The sequence below is a fragment of the Entelurus aequoreus genome, linkage group LG15 (genome assembly GCF_033978785.1).
Source record: "Entelurus aequoreus isolate RoL-2023_Sb linkage group LG15, RoL_Eaeq_v1.1, whole genome shotgun sequence".
Classification (NCBI taxonomy): domain Eukaryota; kingdom Metazoa; phylum Chordata; class Actinopteri; order Syngnathiformes; family Syngnathidae; genus Entelurus; species Entelurus aequoreus.
The window spans coordinates 37338471-37361151 of record NC_084745.1 but is presented as its reverse complement, the minus strand read 5'-3'; the positions used below and the strand labels follow the sequence as shown (position 1 = coordinate 37361151).

General features: G+C 39.2%; 1 protein-coding gene across 13 annotated transcripts in view; it reads right to left on the bottom strand.

Annotated features, from left to right (window-relative positions):
- Window positions 1-22681, bottom strand: part of LOC133630117 (protein scribble homolog) — a 78772-nt gene that overhangs the window by 38652 nt on the left and 17439 nt on the right. For all 13 annotated transcript variants that reach the window (XM_062021455.1, XM_062021456.1, XM_062021447.1 and 10 more), the window contains exons 2-4: window positions 3748-3865; window positions 640-718; window positions 96-185 (exon numbers count right to left, since the gene is read on the bottom strand). In XM_062021455.1, the coding sequence (XP_061877439.1) occupies window positions 96-185; window positions 640-718; window positions 3748-3865 (287 nt within the window). The remainder of the gene's footprint in view (window positions 1-95; window positions 186-639; window positions 719-3747; window positions 3866-22681) is intronic.

The window sequence follows — 22681 nt, the reverse complement described above, 5'->3', positions numbered from 1 at the left end:
TTTGGTGAAGTACTGTATATGCATTAAAAATAGAAGACACTTGCAAGGACATCACTGTATTTAGTGAGAATGAAAGAATTAACGATCAAACATACTTTCCAATGTCGCTGGGCAAAGCTTGCAATGACACCTCGTTGAGCGCCAAGTGAGCCAGTATTCGCAGTTGAGTAAAACCATCCGGCAATCTGCAGCACAAAGAAAGGATGGAATAAAAGGAGAGTCTCTTTAAGGATCACATGACTGGTATTCCCATCTGTAGGTTTGCAACAAAGCTGCAGTCATTCCACTGGTTTTCATTAAGAATACAACAAAAGACTGAAACACAATACTAGTGACTTTACATCGTAATCATATACCCTTACCAATTGATATTAGTCATGGACATGTGCATTGTTGCACAAATGCATCACTTCCTGTAGGTTCAATTATTGTGTACAGAAAGTCCTGAGTGGTAAAACACTTAAAAGCAATTCCAGCAGATATACTATCAAGTGCACTCGCGCATTCAGACACACACATGTGACAATGCAGGATTCTGTGTTAATAGTCCAGCAATTATATCTTGGTGCGCATAGTAGATTTGCATGTGGACAAGCACTATATTTTATTACTGGAGTGATGGGTTATCACGGCCCTTACCTAGAGAGGGGGTTTCCACTGAAGTCTGCGATCTCCAAGGCCCGGCAAAATTTTATGCTCTCGGGGATCTCCGGAATGTCTGCAGGAGATCAGAGGAGAAGGCAGGACTGAGCACCACAGATGTAAGGGACTTTTTAGCAAAAGAGCAAAATCATTTTAAAGTTTATTTTAACCACAACCAGATGCTGGAGAAAAAGGAAAGTTCAAATTGAAACACTGTACTAAGAGCTGTTGCGTGTGTGTTTTTTATAATGCCGTCAGTTTTCTCAGGAATCTAGAAAACCTGTTTTTGGTTACAATGATTTGTTTTCACAAAAAACAAAACAACGAAATGTGTTTACAGACACACATTATTGGTCAGAGGTGACTGGGGAAGGAATACCAGACAAAAAAAGGCAATGACTACTGGACTATGACTTCCTTTTCAGATTGTGAGCTCCGCCAAGCAGAATGACCACCAGACTCTTCCAGCATGCATGTATTCTGCAAGTGCACATTGAGAGAGATTCTCCTGAGCGAGAGCAGTCACAGACACTTGTCTGGCTCGCGTTGTCCTTTAGCAGACAATGTGGGGGACTGGCAACTGCACATTGTGCTATACTGCAGCACAGATGTTTCATAGCAAACATACAGTATCTGCCTTTGCTGCCACGGCACACCAGATTTCATTTTTTCTTTCTTTCTTTTGTCATTTATATTTAAAAAGAGTAAACACAGTTGTTTGCCAATAAATAGCTTCACACAACCATTAAGCATGAGTAGAAGAAAGGTTTTTGTGTTATCATTCATGTTCTCTGAAGAATGGCCAAGAAATCATAAATTCTCCCAGGGTATGTAAACTTATGAGCACGACTGTATCACATTATTATTATGGGGTATTGATTGTAGAATTAAGAGGACAAAACATAAGTTATTCTATTTTGGAATAAGGCTGTAACATAACAAAATGTGGAAAAAGTGAGGCTTTGTAAAGACAAAACCCAAAACCAGTGAAGTTGGCACGTTGCGTACGGTAAATCGTAAATAAAAACACAACACAATGATTTGCAAATCCTTTTCAACTTATATTCAATTGAATACACTGCAAAGACAAGATATTTAAAGTTCGAATTGATAAACTTCTTTTTTTTTTTTTAAAGTAATCTTTAACTTAGAATTTAATGGCAGCAACACATTGCAAAAAAGTTGGCACAGGGGCATTTTTACCACTGTGTTACATGGCCTTTCCATTTAACAACACTCAGTAAACGTTTGGGAACTGAGGAGACCAATTTTTGAAGCTTTTCAGGTGGAATTATTTCCCATTCTTGCTTGATGTACAGCTTAAGTTGTTCAACAGTCGCATTTCATGAATTCTGCCATGATTAGTAATATTTGTTATTGTTGAAGGAAAAAGCGAACATTGTTATGAGTCTGTGAAATTAATACGCCGCCGTATGCTTAAAATGAGCAAAATATGTGAATATTACATATTATAAAAATGCCTGTTACTACATTACATATAAAATTACAGTATGCATATAAAATGATGGAGGTGTTTGGATAGTTTCTAATGCGCTTTATAGGCAGAATAGAGCGACTCACATTGGCTCCATTGCTGACTTTTACCAGTGTTTCTTTACTAGTTTGAGTGCATAAAAAATACAAACGTGTGCCTGTCTTCTACAGTGTTGGGACTAACGCGTTACAAAGTAACGCGTTACTGTAACACTGTTAGTTTTGGCGGTAACTAGTAATCTAACGCGTTATTTTTTATATTCAGTAACTCAGTTACCGTTACTACATGATGCGTTACTGTGTTATTTTACGTTATTTTTTTATGTAGTATCGGCTAGAAACAGAAGATCTGAGTGTGTTTTATTGGAGCGCTGCGGTGTCGTTCTTCTGAATGTTTTTGTGTCACAAGCCGGAGGCGCGCTCTGTGTGTGTCTGGGTGTGGGGAGGCAGGGAGGGGAGGGGTGCGCGCAGCAGTATTCATGAGGGAGGGGCGGAGACAGACAGAGCGAGAGAGTTATGATAAACGCGCATGCGTTGCCAGGCTCTGCTTTTTATCGATAGATTTATCACATTTAATTTTTTATTATCTATAGCAGGGATGTCAAAAGTGTGCGGCCCACAGCTAATGTTTTAAAGGCCCACGGCACATTTTAAAAATACTATTAAAATAAACAAAAACATAACAAAAGTGAAATAAAAAAGCTTAAAGGTGAAATGTAATTTAGAAAAAGTTGCAATGTTTTCTTTCAAACTGTCATTGCTCAAAACATAATATTGAATCAAAATCAATGTTATTATGAATTATAGTACACACTCTGTCAATTCTCTTATATACTCTTTCATTCTAGACTTCTAGAGTGTTTGATTATCACATCACTCTAAATGTATAGACTATAAAGTTCACAAACATAAAGAGGGATCCTAGTGGGCCAGGCCAATCTTTCCTTATCTCTAAACTAAAACTGGGGAAATGCGTAGAGTGTTCTGGGCTTCAGACATGATTTCATTTCAGAATTCCTTGAGAGAAAAAACGCCTGGTTAGGCTTTGTGTATGTAAAGTTAAAGTTAAAGTACTTCCTTGGTTTACAGCTATGTTGTTATTATGCTTTTTGTTACTTATGCATGTTATGTTGCAGCTATTTAAAATAGTTATGTTAATTTGTTCTGGCCTGAAATAAATTGGCCCTTTGAAACATCGTTGTCTTTGTGTGTTGTATGTAGACCAAATTGCTTAGCAGAGTTCAGGGATGCAAATGCATGCCAAGTTGATCAACAGATTGCATTATTCTCCAGTGTAATAACAGTACTGAAATGAAGGCTAAAAGGGCATTAATGGGAGCTTAAAAAAAAAAAGAAGACAAAAAGAAGTAACTAGTTAGTTACTTTTCACAGTAACGCATTACTTTTTGGTGTAAGTAACTGAGTTAGTAACTGAGTTACTTTTGAAATAAAGTAACTAGTAACTAACTAGTTACTGGTTTTCAGTAACTAACTCAACACTGGTCTTCTATAAGGATTGTGAATGATAGGTATTGTTCCAAAAACAGTGCAGTTCTCCTTTAAAGGGAAAGTGTCGGCACAAAAATATCATGCATTTGTGTGGTAATTTACCGTTTCTGGATATGTCCAGCTCCACAAGCTGCATGAAGTTGGCCACCTCGGGAGGCAGTCTCTGGATTTGATTGTCACTCAGGCCAAGCTTCCGTAGGTTCAGTAGTCTGAAGAAAGGCTGCAGAGTAGAGGTGGGGGAAATAATACATTTTTAGATGCATTGCAATTCGGACATGGACAATTATAGAACCGATTAGTGAACGTCAATCGATAATCGATTTATTTATTGTAAATAAAGTAATGTAGACAGTTCTAAATTTTGGCTGACTGCAGCGAGCCACCTCACCGAGAGATCCGACCAGCTCCTTTACTATCATTTTCATTAATTTAATAAATGTGACAATTAAAGTAACTGTTTCTTATTCCAAATGAATAGTTTTTTTAGTTGCAAGTGTAAACGTTCAGTGATACGAAAAGAAATGTGAAACTGCATCAATATACATAAATTAAAGATGCATCAATAATCGATTTTTAATCGAATCGTAGCTCCTGAATCGTAATTGAAATCGAATCATGAGGTGCCCAAAGATTCCCACCTCTACTGCAGAGAGTTTGTGCTTATAAGACACAAAATCAAGTAAACATTTTTTGTTCAGGATGTAAAAGTGCTTGTCTGTACTTGTAATAAAAAATAAAAAAAACGTATTGCTGAAGCAAACACTTTGCTGTCATGATCAACTCTTGGCATCAATAGAATCACAATTGTAACAGTCAGCACACATATGACAAACTGGATATTAAGATAGTTGTCTCAGGAAGCACATTTTGTGTTAATATTCACAAAGAAAACCGGTTCATCACCATGGTGATGCTCGACAAACAATAGGGCTTTCGATGGGAGTGGTGAGACACAGCAGCCGTGGCCATGCCAAATGATTTCACATGGTTGCGGTTGACAGACATGTTAGCTGGCTGCCCTTAGCACGTCTCTGTTGGGACGGACAAACAAGCAGGAACTGTGCTGTTATGAAGCTCTGTTTCAGTCCCAGTAGAGTGCAATGGACAGAGAGTCCACTGTTAGTCCTGTCAAACGACCGGCTTCTCAGACTCGGCAACAAAGGACAACTCTTGGCGAACTTGCAGACTTGAACTCGGGGTAGGAATTTGTATAAATTCATTAATCCTTGTACATTTCGGTTTGTGTGCTTAGACGTCTCCCAGCTTTAACTCAATCGTAATTCAAATTCGAGAAATGGTTGTCAGCATTGACAACCATGAAGAATTTGGGTAAAATTTAAAAAATGTTTTAATTGGGTTCAGAAATTTAATAAACAGGATAACTCCAGAATTCCAAGATCAATCTCTATTGGAATAAAACGTCTCAAGGTGGTTACATTAGATAAGACAAAAGCTGCTTTCATAAGTATTGTTTGTGTACACGATGACAGGAGGAAGCTCAACAATTATGCTGCAAGCGCGACTCCACATCTTCATGACAGATATTTCCTGCCCTGAAATGATGGGGCGCGAGGCTACAGCAACAGGCTTTTTCCCAGAAGCTATTTGGATTTTTTTAGTCAGGCAAGACAGAACCAACTTGTAGTTTCCAAATCATCAAGTATGGAGAGTTTCCTGACTTGATGGGATAACAGGGTGTAGATAAAAAACACCTGAACCAGCTTGTTATGAAGCACTGTTCCTGCCACCTGACAAGTATCAGGTGGCAGGAACAGGAAACAGGCGCTTAGAGGGGCCATAGCCACTTGATCATCTTGCAAAAGGCTTACAATATTTAATTCCCAATTTCACAGTATACTGGTTCATCTCAAACTCAGTTCCCACTGTGAGGCAAATCTGGAATACAGGCTAACCTAATCAACCAATCGTCTAATAAGAAAGCTTTGCATCACTGCATTCCTCTCATGACATATCGTCTAGAGCTCAATCAGTCATTAGGAGCAGTAATTATATTACAAACTGCCACACAAAGATGGCAATTCATTGTGAATTAAAAATATTCACTTTTGCTGGGGGGATTTGAGAAGTAAAAACTAAACTTTGGCAGGACGATTCTAAGGGGGAAAAAAAGGAAAGATGTTAATGACCCTTTCTCTAGCTCTCTGGAACAATTTTCTTGCGCATTTGCACACCATATTTTTAACACTGTTATTATTATTAATTATAAAACTTTTTGTTGTGTAGTTCTGCTTTAAAGAAACTTCCAATGGTCCTTTTGTCATTCTTCATGTGAGGTCAAGAAAGGTTGACAGTACTTTTTATTAAAAATAGAATTTAAAAGGAGGACTGAAAATACTCAAAAGTACATTCACACACACAAGCACAAGTTAGATTGTAGGCCTACTAGGGATGTAACGATAAAAGGTATTAATGATAACCGCGGTAAAACTTCTGACAGTTAGTAGGGGTGTGAATCGAAACGATTCGATCTGATTACTGGGGTGACTATTTGATTCAGAATCTAAAAAAAACAGGTTTCAAAAGGTTCTTCTGGTTGCATGGAGATGGCATACAAACGTTTTTTTAAAGCAGCGCCAAGTAACTTTTCAACCTTCAAAAAATATTTTCATAACTTTTGGGATAACATATTGACTTACAACTAGTTGAATGATACCTCTGTCATGGCCTGAGGGGTCTGTATCGCTTTCACTGGCACTTACCAACTTTACCACTTACCCGCACCTTCGCTAACTCCGCCATTAGCGCGCAGCTGAAAGATGGAACCATCCCCTCGTGTCCCAAACAACTGCTGGAAGATGAAGATCCGCTCCCCGTTTTTCTTTGGGGTGACCCAGCTTATCCCCTGACGCCATATCTCACGAAAGAATACCCCAACGGCGGAGTCAACCCACAACAACAATACTTTGGGTATTCTCTGTCTAGATTAATTGTTGTAATTGTTGTAAAATGTTCTTTATCACATTGCTTACGTGTCCAATAAAGATTTGATTAATTTATGATGTCTCAGGTGTGATTCACTACAATAGACACACTGGATTCTAGTTAGTTGAAATACCACAACATTGGATATTGTTCAAAGGAGATACATTTTAATTTAAAAACCTTCACACAAAACACAGCAAACAAATGTAAAATGCACAGCAAACTATTTACAATACAGCTCTTTTAAATAACTTCACAGTGAAGTAAAGTAGTCTACTGGAGAGCAAATGGACACCTTTTTTTCCCCGCGCATGCGTAGTAGGTCGCGTTGCACCGGTGGACGGAGGGGGGCGGAGGTCTTAAACGGTGGCATTGTTGTGTGTGGACACGGATAAGGTTAGGTGTGATTCACCCTGGATAACCTTAGTGTAAACGGGGCCTTAGAAGAGGGTGACAGGAACCCTGCCACACAAAAAACTGCAAATGTGCTGACTTGCTTCACGAAACAGGTCACTCCCCCTTCTCCTATTCGTTAAAAAAATGGAAGTCGTTACGAACGCTTACGTGCTGCCAGAAAACTAAAAGAAGAAAAACGCCTACGTGCAATTACTACTATCATGGCAAAAGTAAAGTAAAAATCATGGTAAAGTTCAAACTTGAATGACAATAAAAGGAATTCTAAGTCTCTAGGTCTAAAAGCTACAAAACAAACAAATAAAAAGTTTTGTCTGATGAGACAAAAAAAAAGGAAAAAGGGATGCTACACTCGGTTAAAAGGACAATCAAGAATCAACACTGCCGGGCTTTCACTCGTTGCTGTGAGTTTAAAGATGAGGAGGGATTTTCGGCCAATGTAGCCTTGGCTCGGTTACTGCTAAACTAGTAAGTGACTTTCGATGCTCATATCAAAATGATATTGCTAATGTTAGCTATCAGAAATTTGCGTGGTAGTAATGAATAGCCACCAGCTTGATAGTTTGCAGTTCTACACTGACACGAACAGCCACGCAACAAACTTACAAGTATTGTATAAATAAAAAACAATGCAATGACTGCAAACCGCAAATATAATGTTTGAGTGAAATATGTACAAAGATCAGTAAAACTGAATCATTGTGGTATTATCGTGTCAGTTTGATGCTATATGCGCTAGTCCTCATGGGAAATGTGGTCTTTTTTCTGGCAAAACACCACTGCTTTGGTCCACTGGCGCTGCCAAAATCAACCAAAACCTAAATTACGTACTATCCATCCATCCATCCATCCATCTGCATATATATATACATATATATACAATTTTTTTAATCGTTCTTGATAATTATGAACAATTTAGAATCGGGATGCAAAAGAATTGCAATTTCGAATGTGAATCGATTTTTTTGTGCACCCCTAACGGTTAGTATTATTAATATCAAAATCAACAAAAACCTGTGAGGGATAACCGCACTTTGATAAACTCATGGACCGACTACTGCTAGCTGGCTGGCTAGCTTAATGCTAACATAAATAAAAGACACAAACGTCTTTCCCCATTAAGAAACAACATACCACAAGCTAAACTTGTATAAACACATTGCTGTCTGAACAACTAAGATATTCAATTGTGCACATTAAACCTACAAGCTGTGCTCTTTTAGTAAAGAGTGACTAAAGTATACTCAGAGGAATATGAGACAGAGGTGGGGGATTTTTCAACTTAACAAAGACAAAGCTGAACTTGAACTCGCTTGACATCACATAAACTGGACATGAAGGAAATAAAAAACAAAAAAATACATTAAACACTCAAATAAAAATATGGCTCTTAAAAATCCAGAACATTACGGTATTTAATAATTTTTCTGCCAAAAAAAGTATATTTTGGGTCAATTTATTATAGTTATTATTAGGGCTAGGCGATATGGCCTTTTTTTAATATCTCGATATTTTTAGGCCATGTCACGATACTTGATATATATCTCGATATTTTGCCTTAGCATTGAATGAACACTTGATGCGTATAATCACACCAGTATAATGATTCTATGTGTCTACATTAAAACTTTCTTGTTCATACTGCATTAATACATGCTCATATTAAATTTTCATGCAGAGAGGGAAATCATAACTAAGTCAATTGACCAAAACTGTATTTATTAAACAGTTATTAAGCAGTGGCACAAACATTCATGTCATTTCAAAACAGAAAGTGCAAGATTGTCAGACATTTTAAAACAAGCTATTAGTGCACTTTTGTGCATGATGTCACTAAGATGACATATCAAAACAACACTAAATTAAAGTGTACTTTTTGTACAGAACGCCACTACAATAGTTTAAAACAAATAAAGTGCATTTTTGTGCATGATGTCACACAAGATATTTCAATAACTGTCAAATAAAAATGAGCTGCATAATAGGAAATCAAATCGCTATGTGGTAGGTTCCTGCGGACGTTATCTCCTTCTGCTCACTATTTTTTTCATACGGTGTTGATGTGGAAATGGTTGCCTCGGCATTTTGTTGGTATGGCACCAAACGGAGATGTTGACATGCAGTTTCAAGCACTCTTCATTCTCTAGTGGGTGACTTTTCAAATGATGCTACATATTAGCAGTAATGCTACTTTTTGTAGCAACGCTTTTGCCCCACACTTGACAAATTACGATTGTCTGTTCGACATATTCCCACTTGAAGCCAAACCACCGCCAGACGATGGACCCACTGCTGTTTTCTTGGGAATTAATTATTCCTTCATTTGTTACCAGATTCGCACCTTCTCTCTCTCTTATTACCACTCGCACCACAGCTAACGTTGCCCATGCTGCTACCTCTCTGCTCCGCGAGGGCGTATACGTATGTGACGTATGTAAGAAGGTGCGCTTGCTGTCTGTGAGAAGGAGACACAAGAAAGAGTGGGAAGAGCCTGTAGTGTAATGACCGCAGCTAAAAGCAACTGCGTGAGAGGGTATACTCCAATATCACCATATAGTCATTTTCTATATCGCACAGAGACAAACCCGCGATATATCGAGTATATCGATATATCGCCCAGCCCCAGTTCTTATTTTATAATACTTGGTTAAAATATGTCAGTGTGTATTAATACGTTATGAGCACGTTCAACAATACCGCAATAATAATTAAAGTACCAATAATTGTCACACACACACGAGGTGTGGCGAAATTATTCTCTGCATCTGACCCATCACCCTTAATCACCCCCTGGGAGGCGAGGGGAACAGTGAGCAGCAGCGGTTGCTGCGCCTGGGAATAATCTTTGGTGATTTAACCCCCAATTCCAACCCTAATAACTAATAATGATAACCGTGGTCAATTTGGTAACTGTCATATGAAAATTTCATATCATTACATCCCTTAAACATACAAAGGTGTCATGGCAATTTTAAACATAAATGTGAAATCGATCACCCCCCCAGCAGTATGTCAGTCGCTAACAACTCCTCGTGGTACTAACAAACCACAGGCAGTCCTTTGAGTCCCCACACAACAGAAAGTCTTTACAACGCTGCATGTTTGTGTGGGGCACCATTTGTCGAGTGAGGCAGCACGTCGGTGAGAGTGCTACATTGCCTTTACAGCTTTGGAGGTTTTATAAGGCCGCTTGTTTGATTAGGGAGGACGTGAGGGTGTGAACATTTTATATAATGAATTTTAGAAGTACAACTTGGGGGAGGTTGAGGTGACAGCAGAGGGCAGCATGAGGTCTCTTCCAGTTGCCATTAGAATGCTAATAGCAGACTTTCTCATGGCTAAAACACAAAATCAGAGAAAAGGCCACTTATAAGTCAATGAAACATCTATTCAGTAGTAAAGTAGGTTGCCTGTTTACACTTCTGCGTTGACAGTTATGTTTTGCAGACAAGGGAGAAGTCCTGTACTGTAGGTCTTGAAATCAACACTCAGCAGCAGTGTTTACAAATTCTTACGTTTCTTTTTTTTGGGGATGACGCTGCCAAGAACTAGGATTCAACGAGCTTTATTGTCATACTAGCGCATAGACACGCGAGATGGCACGAAATGTGGAAAGTGTGTTCAGTGTGTGTGTAGTCATGTGTTAGCGCAGTGCTTCTCAAATATTTTGTTATGCCCCCATAAGAAAAACAATTAATAGAAATTAAATAATTAAATGAAACAAAACACCGTAGTTCCTCGTAGTTACAGTGAAGCCAAGTGCTACATACACTTCATTATATTCTGGTACGGCAAAAACAAAGCATGTTCCCCGAGGTCACAAGCACCCCCCGCCCCCGGCATCGCACCACGTCCCCCCAAGGGGGCCCGTCCCACTATTTGAGAAGGACTGTGTTAGCGGAATGTTTGCAAGCACTGAAATAAACTGTAAATTCATACCATGGAATGTTTTTCAAATCATTCCAAAAGGCGCAAGTTTGAAAAAGTGACGTCAGCTATCCAGGATGGAAAATGTTGTACAGTATGCTTTTCAAGCGTGTGAGTGAGGTTCCACTGTAGGTCAAGTGAGTGCTGCAGTGTTCTAGTCATGTTTAACTGTAAAAATTGTAATTTCAGATAGCTTACCAAGTACTGGGTTATCAACTGGTAAAAAGTATCTCTTATTTATGCTGACACACATCATTTCCTATGGAAGTGGAATTCTGATTCACACATTCTTGAGTCGCCAAATCCTGGTGTGTATTCTCACCCCTCCCACTCTCCACTCCTAAACACTCAATGACAGTGCAGCCTAGCGACACACAACAATGGAAGAGGCGGGGCGTGTGCATGCTTTTTAAACCGACCAGTACACTTGCACCGTCCCATAAATATAAATGCTCACAGGGACATGGCTGACTGGGTAACTTGGTCAGCCATTGGAGTGGTGAGCCTCATTAACACACACCGTGTTGCTACAGTCATTGTTGTGATATACATGAATGATCCCAGACACAAACGTTAACAAAAACGCTGACCAAAATATTTTCACTGTAGCTGTGAAGTAGAAATACCGACAAGAACACCCTACTCCCAATTAGCACTGCCTGTGCCCACGGTTCTACACATGAATGCCAGCTGAGCCCCTCCTTCTCTCTTTGCTCCTCCTCTCCGGTTTCCCTCCATTTTCTGTGGCGGCTGGACAAAAGCCAAGCAAGACTAGCAGTCACAGGTCAGAGCTTCCCGACAAGCTCCATCCCCCCTTGTGACCTGTCCAGAGGATTCTTCCATTGTCTAAAAAGGCCTGGTGGAGAAGAGAAAGGAGGGCTAAAAATGGAGACTTGAAAGCAGCAAATGGAGATAGTTTGACAAAAGGCAAGCATGGCAGATGAATGGGGGAGTTGTTGTGAGAATAAGACTAGAGGTGGATCATTATTAGAGCATCTCTCAGTAACTCACTCAGTTGTTTCCCTCGGTTTTTGACAGACTAAGCCTTCTTTAAAAAATACCACAAATATAGCGGAGGCCGCTTAGGTTATATCAACAAACCATCTATGTAAACTAACTCATCAAACTCAGATTTTATAACTAAACATACCCTCTTAAGTTGACATCAATGTACATGATCAGCCGTTTTTTGAAAACAAATTTGAGAGCCAAAGGGGTAATTTCTACAAAAGAATCGGTTAATTTTGGTCGACATGTTGTAGTACTGTCAACATTACAATGCCCACACACTGACATTTTTTCATTGCAAAATAAGCTGCAAAATAAAAGCATGGAAGTATTGACCTGGATTCCACCACAGTAACTAACAAAATGCACATTTTTATTTATTTATTTTTGTAATTTTAGCCACCCGAAAACTTTGTCATTGTGGTCAAGACGAGGGATGGGTACCAAAACTTGGTTCCTTAATTGCATGATGCCACCTTGCACAGTGGAAACCAGACCGAAACAAGAAGTAGCTATCAGTGCATCATTTCAGTGCCAAATGAATGCATTGACACATTAGTGCGGCAATCCAGACAGAGACACATAAGTATGAGAGTCCGAAGGTCTTTTTAAATGTTGTCGTTTAACACACCAACAGCATCAGATCCTCACATTGCATCACAACACAAAACTCCCTCTTACTACACCGATCATGGTTAAGACTAGCAATTTGCTTCATAAACCTCGATATTCTAAACCTCAACAATACAACACAAGTTGGATTGGGGGTTTTGTAACAAGCCGCTGACGTCCATGTGCAGGTTGGATGTGAAGAAAAGACAGCAAGCAGAAACTCAAAAGTTACTTTTTTATCTGAACACAGCCTTGTCTCTCTTCAAAACACAAGAGCCCTAAAGACCAACAGCGCACCTCGGGCCTTCACAATAAAAGCGCAGTGCACCAAATCCTGTCTTACAAGCATGATTTGTGCACATTCTTTGTGTTCTGTAATTATTTTGATTTTGCTGTGATACTTATGATAATTTGTTGGGTGTTATATTTTATATTGTTGAATTTATTACTTAATATGTTACTCACCGGTACATCACTGACGTATTTTATTCAACTTGCATGTATCAAAATCCTTAAAAATAAAAATGCATTAATTTAAAACAGTGTTTGTAGGTTTTAGATTGTTTTTTGTACCGATTCAGGCATTAGATCTTTTTCCACCAAAAGTTCAGGAAGTTTAAGTAACAATTAGCACTCGGTTCACTTGGGTTGAGACTTATAACACAAATGGCATGCCAGCGACTACTTTTACAGCATGTAACAAACTAAATACTCAATAATTGGTATGATTTACCTTTGTTCCACTCGTCCTTCATTTCACATTCCTCTTCAAACTCAGGTTGTGGAGTTCCAGTAAATCGCGGGCCTCGTCACTTCCGAGACCGGCTGAATACTTTATATTCCTCTGTAAATATGTTTTAAAAAGTGTGTCCACTTCTCGTAGCTTTGCGTATTGAAATGAAGCTGTAGAGAATATTATTTCTAAAATTATTTTAGAATATTAAATATATCAAAGTTGTCTCGCATACTCTGTCATGGCGGGTGAAACTTGGAATACAGCGTTTTAGGAACGTCCCAACTGTGTTCAACCAATCAGCGGTCAACAGCCCAGTCTGCCCCCTCTAAAGTTCCAGGAACTATTTGAAAGTCCCAACTCACTACTAGGAACGAAGAACTAAATCTACCTCTGTAGTTTTTGGTGAAAACACGGGGGGAATTTTATTCACCAGGGTAAATGGGAAAATTCTTAATATAGTTCCTACGGTGGAAAGGGGCCTCTTGTTTCAGAAGTACTGATTTGACGCCAGAACCTGTAAAAATGTAAACAACACCCGTCCCATTTTGGAATAGTCTATTGTACTAATCGACGATTATGAAGATGTTCAGAGATGGCGGACACGGGTCCAGTCGGGACACAGAAACTCACTGCGCTACCGCATGTCTCGAGCGGGCTAAAACCCGGCGTCTACCCCAGTGGGACTCGCTAGAGATTGTACACAACTACAAAAATCCTTAGCAATTGCTCATTTCTCTTTTGATTTTAGTTATGTCGACAACCGCTTTTGGCGACGTCAGTCAGCCAATCAGAAGGGAGCGAGTTCCACTGTATGTAAGACTTTCATTACAAGGTTTTAGTCTCACGTAAGGTCTGCATGCTCTCCCTCTGTTGTACACGCATCTATGAATAATGGCGAGGATATAGTAAAATGAAGCACAATCTAGTGTCTTTGGGTGGCCATATGGAAAACATGTTGCACTGCATATGAGTGCTTGTATTTCAGCTTTTAAGTGGCACTCTCAACCACGACTGTCTTTATTCTACTCCCATCACCCGGACAGGCCACACACACAGGGAGAAAAAAGGGTGTGGTGAAGCTGGCCTGGCAGTCAAACTGTTAACACAAACACACACACACACACCATACACATGCAGACACACTTGTCTCTGATCTTTGCAAAGAGTAAACAAAGACTAAAGCTGAGCCAAGTATTGTCTAATCCTACGTCGCCATCTTATTTAAGGAAGAGATGGGAAGAGTACAAATCCAAAATATTCGATTTGATGTCTAATCGTTTGGGCCTCATCTGGATTACTGGAGCAGAACTGAACTGGAAAATAAAGAACACCTTCAAGGCCAACAATGAAGACCCGAGGCTCAAAACACTTAGGAGACAAAAGTCGCATTATGTTTCCATTACTCTCGCAGCAGGTGTGAAATACTTTACAAGTACGGTTAATGAGCAACCGCAGTGACAACAGGACCGTTCCGCCTCCTTTTTTAGCCTCTTGGGAATTCTATTCAGCTATGCAGACGCAACATAAGACGATGTTTCACAGGATGCTGTAAGCCATGGGCCAAAATAAATCTGGAACTTGCGGCGTTTGAGATTTCCATCAGCCTGACAACTGTAGACTTGTGATCAGCACATAAAAAAGACCACTGAATGTAAAGCCGTTGAACATGTCTGCAAGATTGAGAGTGAACAGGTGGCAGCGGCATTGTGGGCTTAATATGTTAAAGAGGTTCATTTAGCCTACTAATGTGTATTTATAAATAGTTGATTTATATAGGCTAGTAAGGTAAAGTTTTGTACCTGACAAGTTTCATATAACACGTCACAGATGACGTCACACTAACATCACGTGACACCTCTGAGGAAGGCTGCAGAAGCAAGATAGCCGAAACTTGTCAGGTACAAAACTTTACCTTACTAGCCTATATAAATCAACTATTTATAAATTGTGGGCTTAAGTGGCTGCTTTACTTAATACACATGGTTAAATAAAAAGTAACTGTATAAAATACTGTATGTAAGCACACAATACGTTGTTGCTTGGTTATGATTTCTGTGATTAAAAACAGCCATTAATTGACACAGCAAATACATTTTCCAGCCAGTGTTTTATAAATGGCCAAATAATCCTATAGGCGTTGCCGTTTTGGGGAGATAATCGCTGCTTTAGTTACTAAAAGGGTCACAATGGCGTGGAGGAGCTGGCACCATCAGTCTTTGGACTAGGGTGGGACGATTTTATCGATCTTGCGCTATATATCGATATTTTATTTCTCAAAAAAGCATTTATTTTTCAGCCTCTAGTGTCAATACAATAACTCACAGTGAGTGCTCTGCTCAATGCTTAGCGCTGTGAAGCACTGAGCGCTTATATGAATGACAGAAACAAGCAGCCTATGAGTACATCATCCGTTTATATGAGGTTACAGCCAATCAGAAGCAGAGAATGGCAGGTCAAAACTCACTAGCAAACCAGCAAAGCACACAGACTGATCAAAAGTGAGAATGTGCTGTAAAAAAAGTCTTAGCAGTAATGAAAAGTGGGGCAGCATGGTGAAACAGGGGTTAGTGCGTGTGCCTCTCAATACGAAGGTCCTGGGTTCGATGTTTGCATGTTCTCCCCGTGATTGCATGGGTTCCCTCCAGGTACTCCGGCTTCCTCCCACCTCCAAAGACATGCACCTGGGGATAGGTTGATTGGCAACCCTAAATTGGCCCTAGTGTGTGAATGTGAGTGTGAATGTTGTCTGTCTATCTGTGTTGGTGACTTGTCCAGGGTGTACCCCGCCTTCCGCCCGAATGCAGCTGAGATAGGCTCCAGCAAACCCCGCTACCCCGAACGGGATAAACGGAAGAAGATGGATGGGATGCATTAAGAAAAGATCATTTAAACAGGAATGAACAGGAAAAATGTTTTCATTTTACTCCCATCGATACAAAGCTAACGTGTTTGATTTATACTGAGATGTTGCACTAATTAGAGTGCCAATGTAAGACGCCATTATGTGACAAAGCATGACAATTGCATGGTAAAAACAGTATTATTCACACAACTGTTGATGAAAACAAAACTTCAACAATCCTTTAAACAAATAGTTTGCCAGCTCATTGACACAACAAGAAAAAACATAATGAAGATGTACTCCTCTTTATTTGACTCATTCTAATTTTCCATAGTAAACATTTCTTTAAATAAAGTTCCCTGTTTATATTGTTATTATAGTAACTTTTTAACATGGAAAAAAGTACTTAGGGAAAATCTCTAATAGGTCAGACTGGCTACATATGTTTAGTGTCAAGCAAACCAAATGTCAAAGAATGTGTTCACAACAGGCCACTCGATACACTTTTTGCTACACTGTTCATTATACTGCACTTTGTTTATTTTTCAAAGGCTTGTAAGCTACAATTATAAATATGAATGAAGCTAATTGTCTCATCACTTCTTCTATTCATTTTATCCAGTCATATATTGTGTAACTGATGCTTTCACTTCTCAATTAAATTCATTTAAAACAAGTCAATGACACACAAGATGCCAACAAAATCACACTGTCCCTTTACAATATTTTCAGAAAATGATGCAAGTTAGAGGTGTAACAATTGATCAATATTTAGATTTATATTCCTTATATTCAATTACATTGATCTGTTCTTGGCAAGTTTGCCTTCCGGACGATAGGTATCGATCCAAGATCATTTTAAAAGGGAATCGATCAATATGATTTATACTAGAAAAAGGAAAATGTTGGATTTTAAAAAACGTCAGACTTTATATGAAGTTTAGCACTTTTAATAACAAGGACGTTAAACATTAAACCTGCGTGCTCGTTTATGGTGTCATCGAAACAAAAATGGCGGATATATATGGTAGTTGAGAAAGGTCACAACAAATGCAAACGCCATAAGACAATATCATTCTTAGAAATGAAGGCTATTCCACAAAATTGTTTGGGTGACCCCAAACTTTTGAACGGTAGATATATAATGTAGGAACCACAAATATTAATAACAGAATGATTTAATAAAAAATAAAAAAATAAAAAACTTTTATTTATTTTTTATTTCTTGTGCAGCCCGGTACCAATCGATCCACGGACCGGTACCGGGCCGCGGCCCGGTGGTTGGGGACCACTGTTGTATCCTATTGTGAGATTGGTGTATCGCTACAGCCCTACTTTAGATATCATGTCCAAAAGCTCTGTCCACATAAAACAGTCAGGGGCAGTCTGCATATTTGCAATCCAAACAAGAGTCAAAGCAGGCCTTGAACCTTGTCTCGTCAGCACTCTTTCTGCTGCCTGCAGCATGCTGACCATTCACCTCACATTATGCGTCTTTCACCTGGACACTTATGCAACACAATCAATAGTGTATTTCTGACATCCGATTTACAGTGGACAAAAGAAAAAAAATACACAACTCTCCGTGTACTGCAGAGTTGGAGACCACGAGAAACTGGATCCCATTCTGGATGTAAATCCAAAACCACAAAACCAGAGCTAGTCATTCAAGTTCACAGGGTGGCTCAGTTCTGGTATGTGTAGTCCCACAGCATGACATGGTGGCTGCATAGAACTGGCATTATTGTACATTATACAAGTTCTTCGGACTGTGTGTGTGTGTGTGCGTGTGTGTGTGTATGTGTGTGTGTGTGTGTACAAGCAGCTTTGCCACAATGGATTCATTGTTCAAGCTGTGGTGCACATCACTGAATCATCGTTTCCAGTAACTGCTTAGGTGCTGAATGGTCTATTCTGCATGTGTCACCTTAACATATCTGAGGATATTTCCATTGTTTTGAAGCGACGTTTCCCTCACATTGTAAAGGTCCAAGGGCCAAAGTCTCTTATCGAACATAGTTGTGTGCCTACTTCTAACACTACATACCACCAGTGTTGGGTTAGTTACTGAAAACCAGTAACTAGTTACAGTTACTAGTTACCTTATTTCAAAAGTAACTCAGTTACTAACTCAGTTACTTACACCAAAAAGTAATGCGGTACTGTGAAAAGTAACTATTTAGTTACTTATTTTTTCTTTTCTTTTTTTCTTCTTTTTTTAAGGCTCCCATTAATGCTCTTTTAGCCTTCATTTCAGTACTGTTATTGCACTGGAGAATAATACAATCTGTTGATCAACTTGACATGCATTTGCATCACTGAACTCTGCTAAGCAATGTGGTCTACATACAACACACAAAGACAAAGATATGTTACAAAGGGCCAATTTATTTCAGGCCAGAACAAATTGACAAAACTATTTTAAATAGCTGCAACATAACATACATAAGTAATAAACCACATAATAACAACACCCAAGGAAGGCACACATGACATACACAAAGCCTAACCAGGCATTTTTCTCTCTCAAGTAATTGTGAAATAAAATCATGTCTTCAGGAGATCAACACTGTACTGAAGCCCAGAACACTCTACGCATTTCCCCAGTTTTAGTTTAGAGTTAAGGAAAGATTGGCCTTGCCCACTAGGTTCCCTCTTTATGTTTGTGAACATTATAGTCTATACATTTAGAGTGATGTGATAATCAAACACTCTAGAAGTCTAGAATAAAAGAGCAACAGTATATAAGAGAATTGACAAGAGTGTGTGTACCTTCAGTGCTGAATGATGAGCAGAGGCAGAGTTTGGAGTGTTTTCTTTAGCTCGCTCTCCATTTTTATGTACTCACTGTCCAGGTGCCATTTGCCGTTTGACGCCCGGTATCATGCTAATTGACTGCCTGAAAGCGGGTGACTCCACTGTAGAAATAGCCTGCATGTCTTCCAGCACATACTGTACGCTGCAATGGCTCTATCAATGTTGTCCTGGCTAGCAGTCCCTCCGTTTAAATCCAGCCGCTGTTGCTTAGGTGGAGGTGAAGTGTGTCTCTCTTTACTAGCTTCGTCGAAGCATGTTGCTTTTGTAGCTGTTTCAGCAGATTTGAATTGCTGTTTTGGGCTCTTCTCTTCTCCCCCTTGTGACACAGGAAGATTCAGAAGGACGACACTGCAGCTCTCCAATAAAACACTCAGATCTTCTCTGTTTCTAGCCGATACTACATAAAAAATAACGTAAAATAACGCAGTAATGCATCATGTAGTAACGGTAACTGAGTTACTGAATACAAAAAATAACGTGTTAGACTACTAGTTACCGCCGAAAAAAACGCAGTTACAGTAATGCGTTACTTTGTAATACGTTAGTCCCAAAACTGTTAATAAGTCAAATTAATGACTTACTGTAAGTAAGCGTTTGCAATAAGCGTTTGAAAAAAAAGAGTTAAAAGTGGGGCCACATGCAGACATATGCTCAACTCATCATGCTTAATTTATTACAGCATTTGGGAAGCCTGTAGTTGATTTTTATTATGTAAATGTTATATTTTTATCAACATGTGATAGCAGGGACCCTGCCATTCAAAACTAGGCTGCTACATTACTAATGATTAATGTAACTATAGCTGAAAAAATAGTACAATAGCAACAGGAGAGACTATTCATCCCTGAACACCATGGAGTTCATGTAGGCTTTATGATGCAGTTACATTATTGTATCAACTATCAGAGACAGAAACTCTTCATTTAACATAATGTCCTTTTTTGCTGCTTCAACACAGCTCAATCAACACAGAAAAAGGTAAAGTGAAATAACTTAGTTGTTAACTGTAGGCCAACAATGCTCGTCTTTCTCTCAGACAGACAGGGCTTTGCTGTCCGTAGCACACACACACACACTCACGCACCCACACACAAATGAGCTTGTTACATGCGCTCTGAATACGCACTGCTGATTGGCTGTTACCGCTCTGCTTGTAACCAATCAGATGGTTCTGTGGGTGGGACAATGCTGGGTGCTGCAGAGACGTACTGACAAGAGGCAGAAGCAGAACTCCAATAAAACACTCAGATCTTCTCTGTTTCTAGCCGATACTACATAAAAAATAACGTAAAATAACGCAGTAATGCATCATGTAGTAACGGTAACCGAGTTACTGAATACAAAAAATAACGCGTTAGACTACTAGTTACCGCCGAAAATAACGGTGTTACAGTAATGCGTTACTTTGTAACGCGTTAGTCCCAACACTGCATACCACTGACGTTGACACCCAAATGAAGAATGCTGAAAAGTGGTACAGTGCTTATTTTGCTACCTTCTGACAGAGGAAAAATAAAATTGCTCACTGTACTGAAATTAATCAAACCTTACTGCTGAAACTGGAAACAAGACAAGAAAACACAGCATGTCAGCATTGATAAGGAGGCAAAGACCCACGCTGTGCCAATCTGTCACACAGGGTAAATACTGCAGGGCTTCAGGTCCATGGCGCTAGGAGAGCCATCACCTTGGTGACTGGTGTTTGCTCATCGAAAAAGCCACAGGGTGAGGCAGCAAAAGCCTCCTTGGTGAAGTTGGGTCACAGTCACGGAAACTCTGTGAAGGTGCAGGGGTGAATATTTACCACCTCCACACATCCTTACTTTATTAACAAGATTTGTATAAGATTACTTTTATACTATAGGGCAGGGATATATAACTGGCAGCCGGAGGGCTGCCGGGAGCTAAATACGGCCTGGTAAAGGACACTGGACTGGCCCCTAAGTTCCGTTCAAAACTTTACCATTTTTGCAGCAAATTAAATACAGGGTTTCCCACACATTCATTTATTTGTGGCGGCCCGCCACGAAAGAATTACGTCCGCCACAAATAAAATAAAAACTTTTTTTTTTTTTTTTTGTCCTTTGCAGCTTCTCAGGCAAATCATATAGTTGATGTAGATGCCCATATCGGCTGTTCAGATTTACTTTACAAAAGAGAAGTGTAGGATACTTCTCTTGTTGCCTTATTTGTATTTGACTTTATTAAATGTATTTATATTAGAAACACAACATGTGTATATAAAAAGGGTGCAAAGTCTGCAGGCAGTAGGAAACACATGGTTAAGTGCAGGGAGTAAAACTGATGGCAGTCTAAAGTTTAAGATTTTTGGAGCTCTTTGTTCAGTGGATCAGATGTTTGATGAAGCTCTGTGTCCATCTACCACCACTACTGTCTTCTGTTTATTTGTTACTGACTGTGGCAGGACACCTCTGCCTCTGTTTCACTTTATGTTGCTGGTAAATAATATGATTGTAGTAGTAGGCTAAAGTTAAATTATTTAGTATGCACTAATTAAAGGGGCAGAGCTTTGAGACATTTTAGCTTTTATATTTTATAAGATATATTTTTTGTAAGAACCACAATTAATAAATATATTTCAGTGAATAACTTATTGTTCAAATCTGTATATAAATATGTACATAAAGTGTTGTAATTATATTGTAAAATGGATGGATGGATGGATGGATGGATGGATGGACGTTTAAAACAAAACTGTTATTATTTAGTAAGTATACATTTTTGAGCCTTTTTAGAGAAAATCAAATCATTGAAGTAAATTATGCAAATTACTCGATGATGTCATGGTGACCCCGCCCATAGCCACGCCCCCACCGCCACAGGTATCTTGGCAGTTTATGGGAAACACTGAAATATCAAAAGAAAGTGAGGAACTTACTAGCATAACATTATCACCTGATTTTCCGCAGACCATGAAGATATGTAGTATGGGACGGCGTGGCGAAGTTGGTAGAGTGGCTGTGCCAGCAATCGGAGTGTTGCTGGTTACTGGGGTTCAATTCCCACCTTCTACCTTCCTAGTCACGTCCGTTGTGTCCTTGGGCAAGACACTTCACCCTTTGCCTCTGATGGCTGCTGGTTAGCGCCTTGCATGGCAGCTCCCGCCATCAGTGTGTGAATGTGTGTGTGAATGGGTAAATGTGGAAATACTGTCAAAGCGCTTTGAGTACCTTGAAGGTAGAAAAGCGCTATACAAGTACAACCTATTTATCATTTATTTATCATTTAGTAATAGATGCCATCGCAACTTTTGTTAGCAAAGGTTTACAATACCGGCTTCAAGCAGCTCTGGTTCAAAGTATACCACAATCGGTTTATTATGATGCAATGTAAACATCTGACTGAAACTGTTATTTCTATTGATTATATTTGCCACTGAAAGTCTTGTAAGATCACCAGTCCACTGAATGTTTAAATCTTCATCTCCCTGCACGCACACGGTCGTCAAGTACGCCAGACCAAACAAGCATATTGACTATTATTTAGCACTTGAAGAATGCTAATAGTAGAAAAGGCATGCTGCAATTTAAGTAGACTTTCCCTTAAAATTCCATTCTCATTTCAAAATTGCTCTTTTGAGGGTTTTAAGAAAGTTTAAACTGTCTTAAGTTGTCTATCGTAAAGAGAAAAAATAAAGTACAGTTATATTTTGTAACATATTTGAGACAATTTCAATATTTAAGTGTAGTTTGAATAGAATCAAGATTAATCTATTT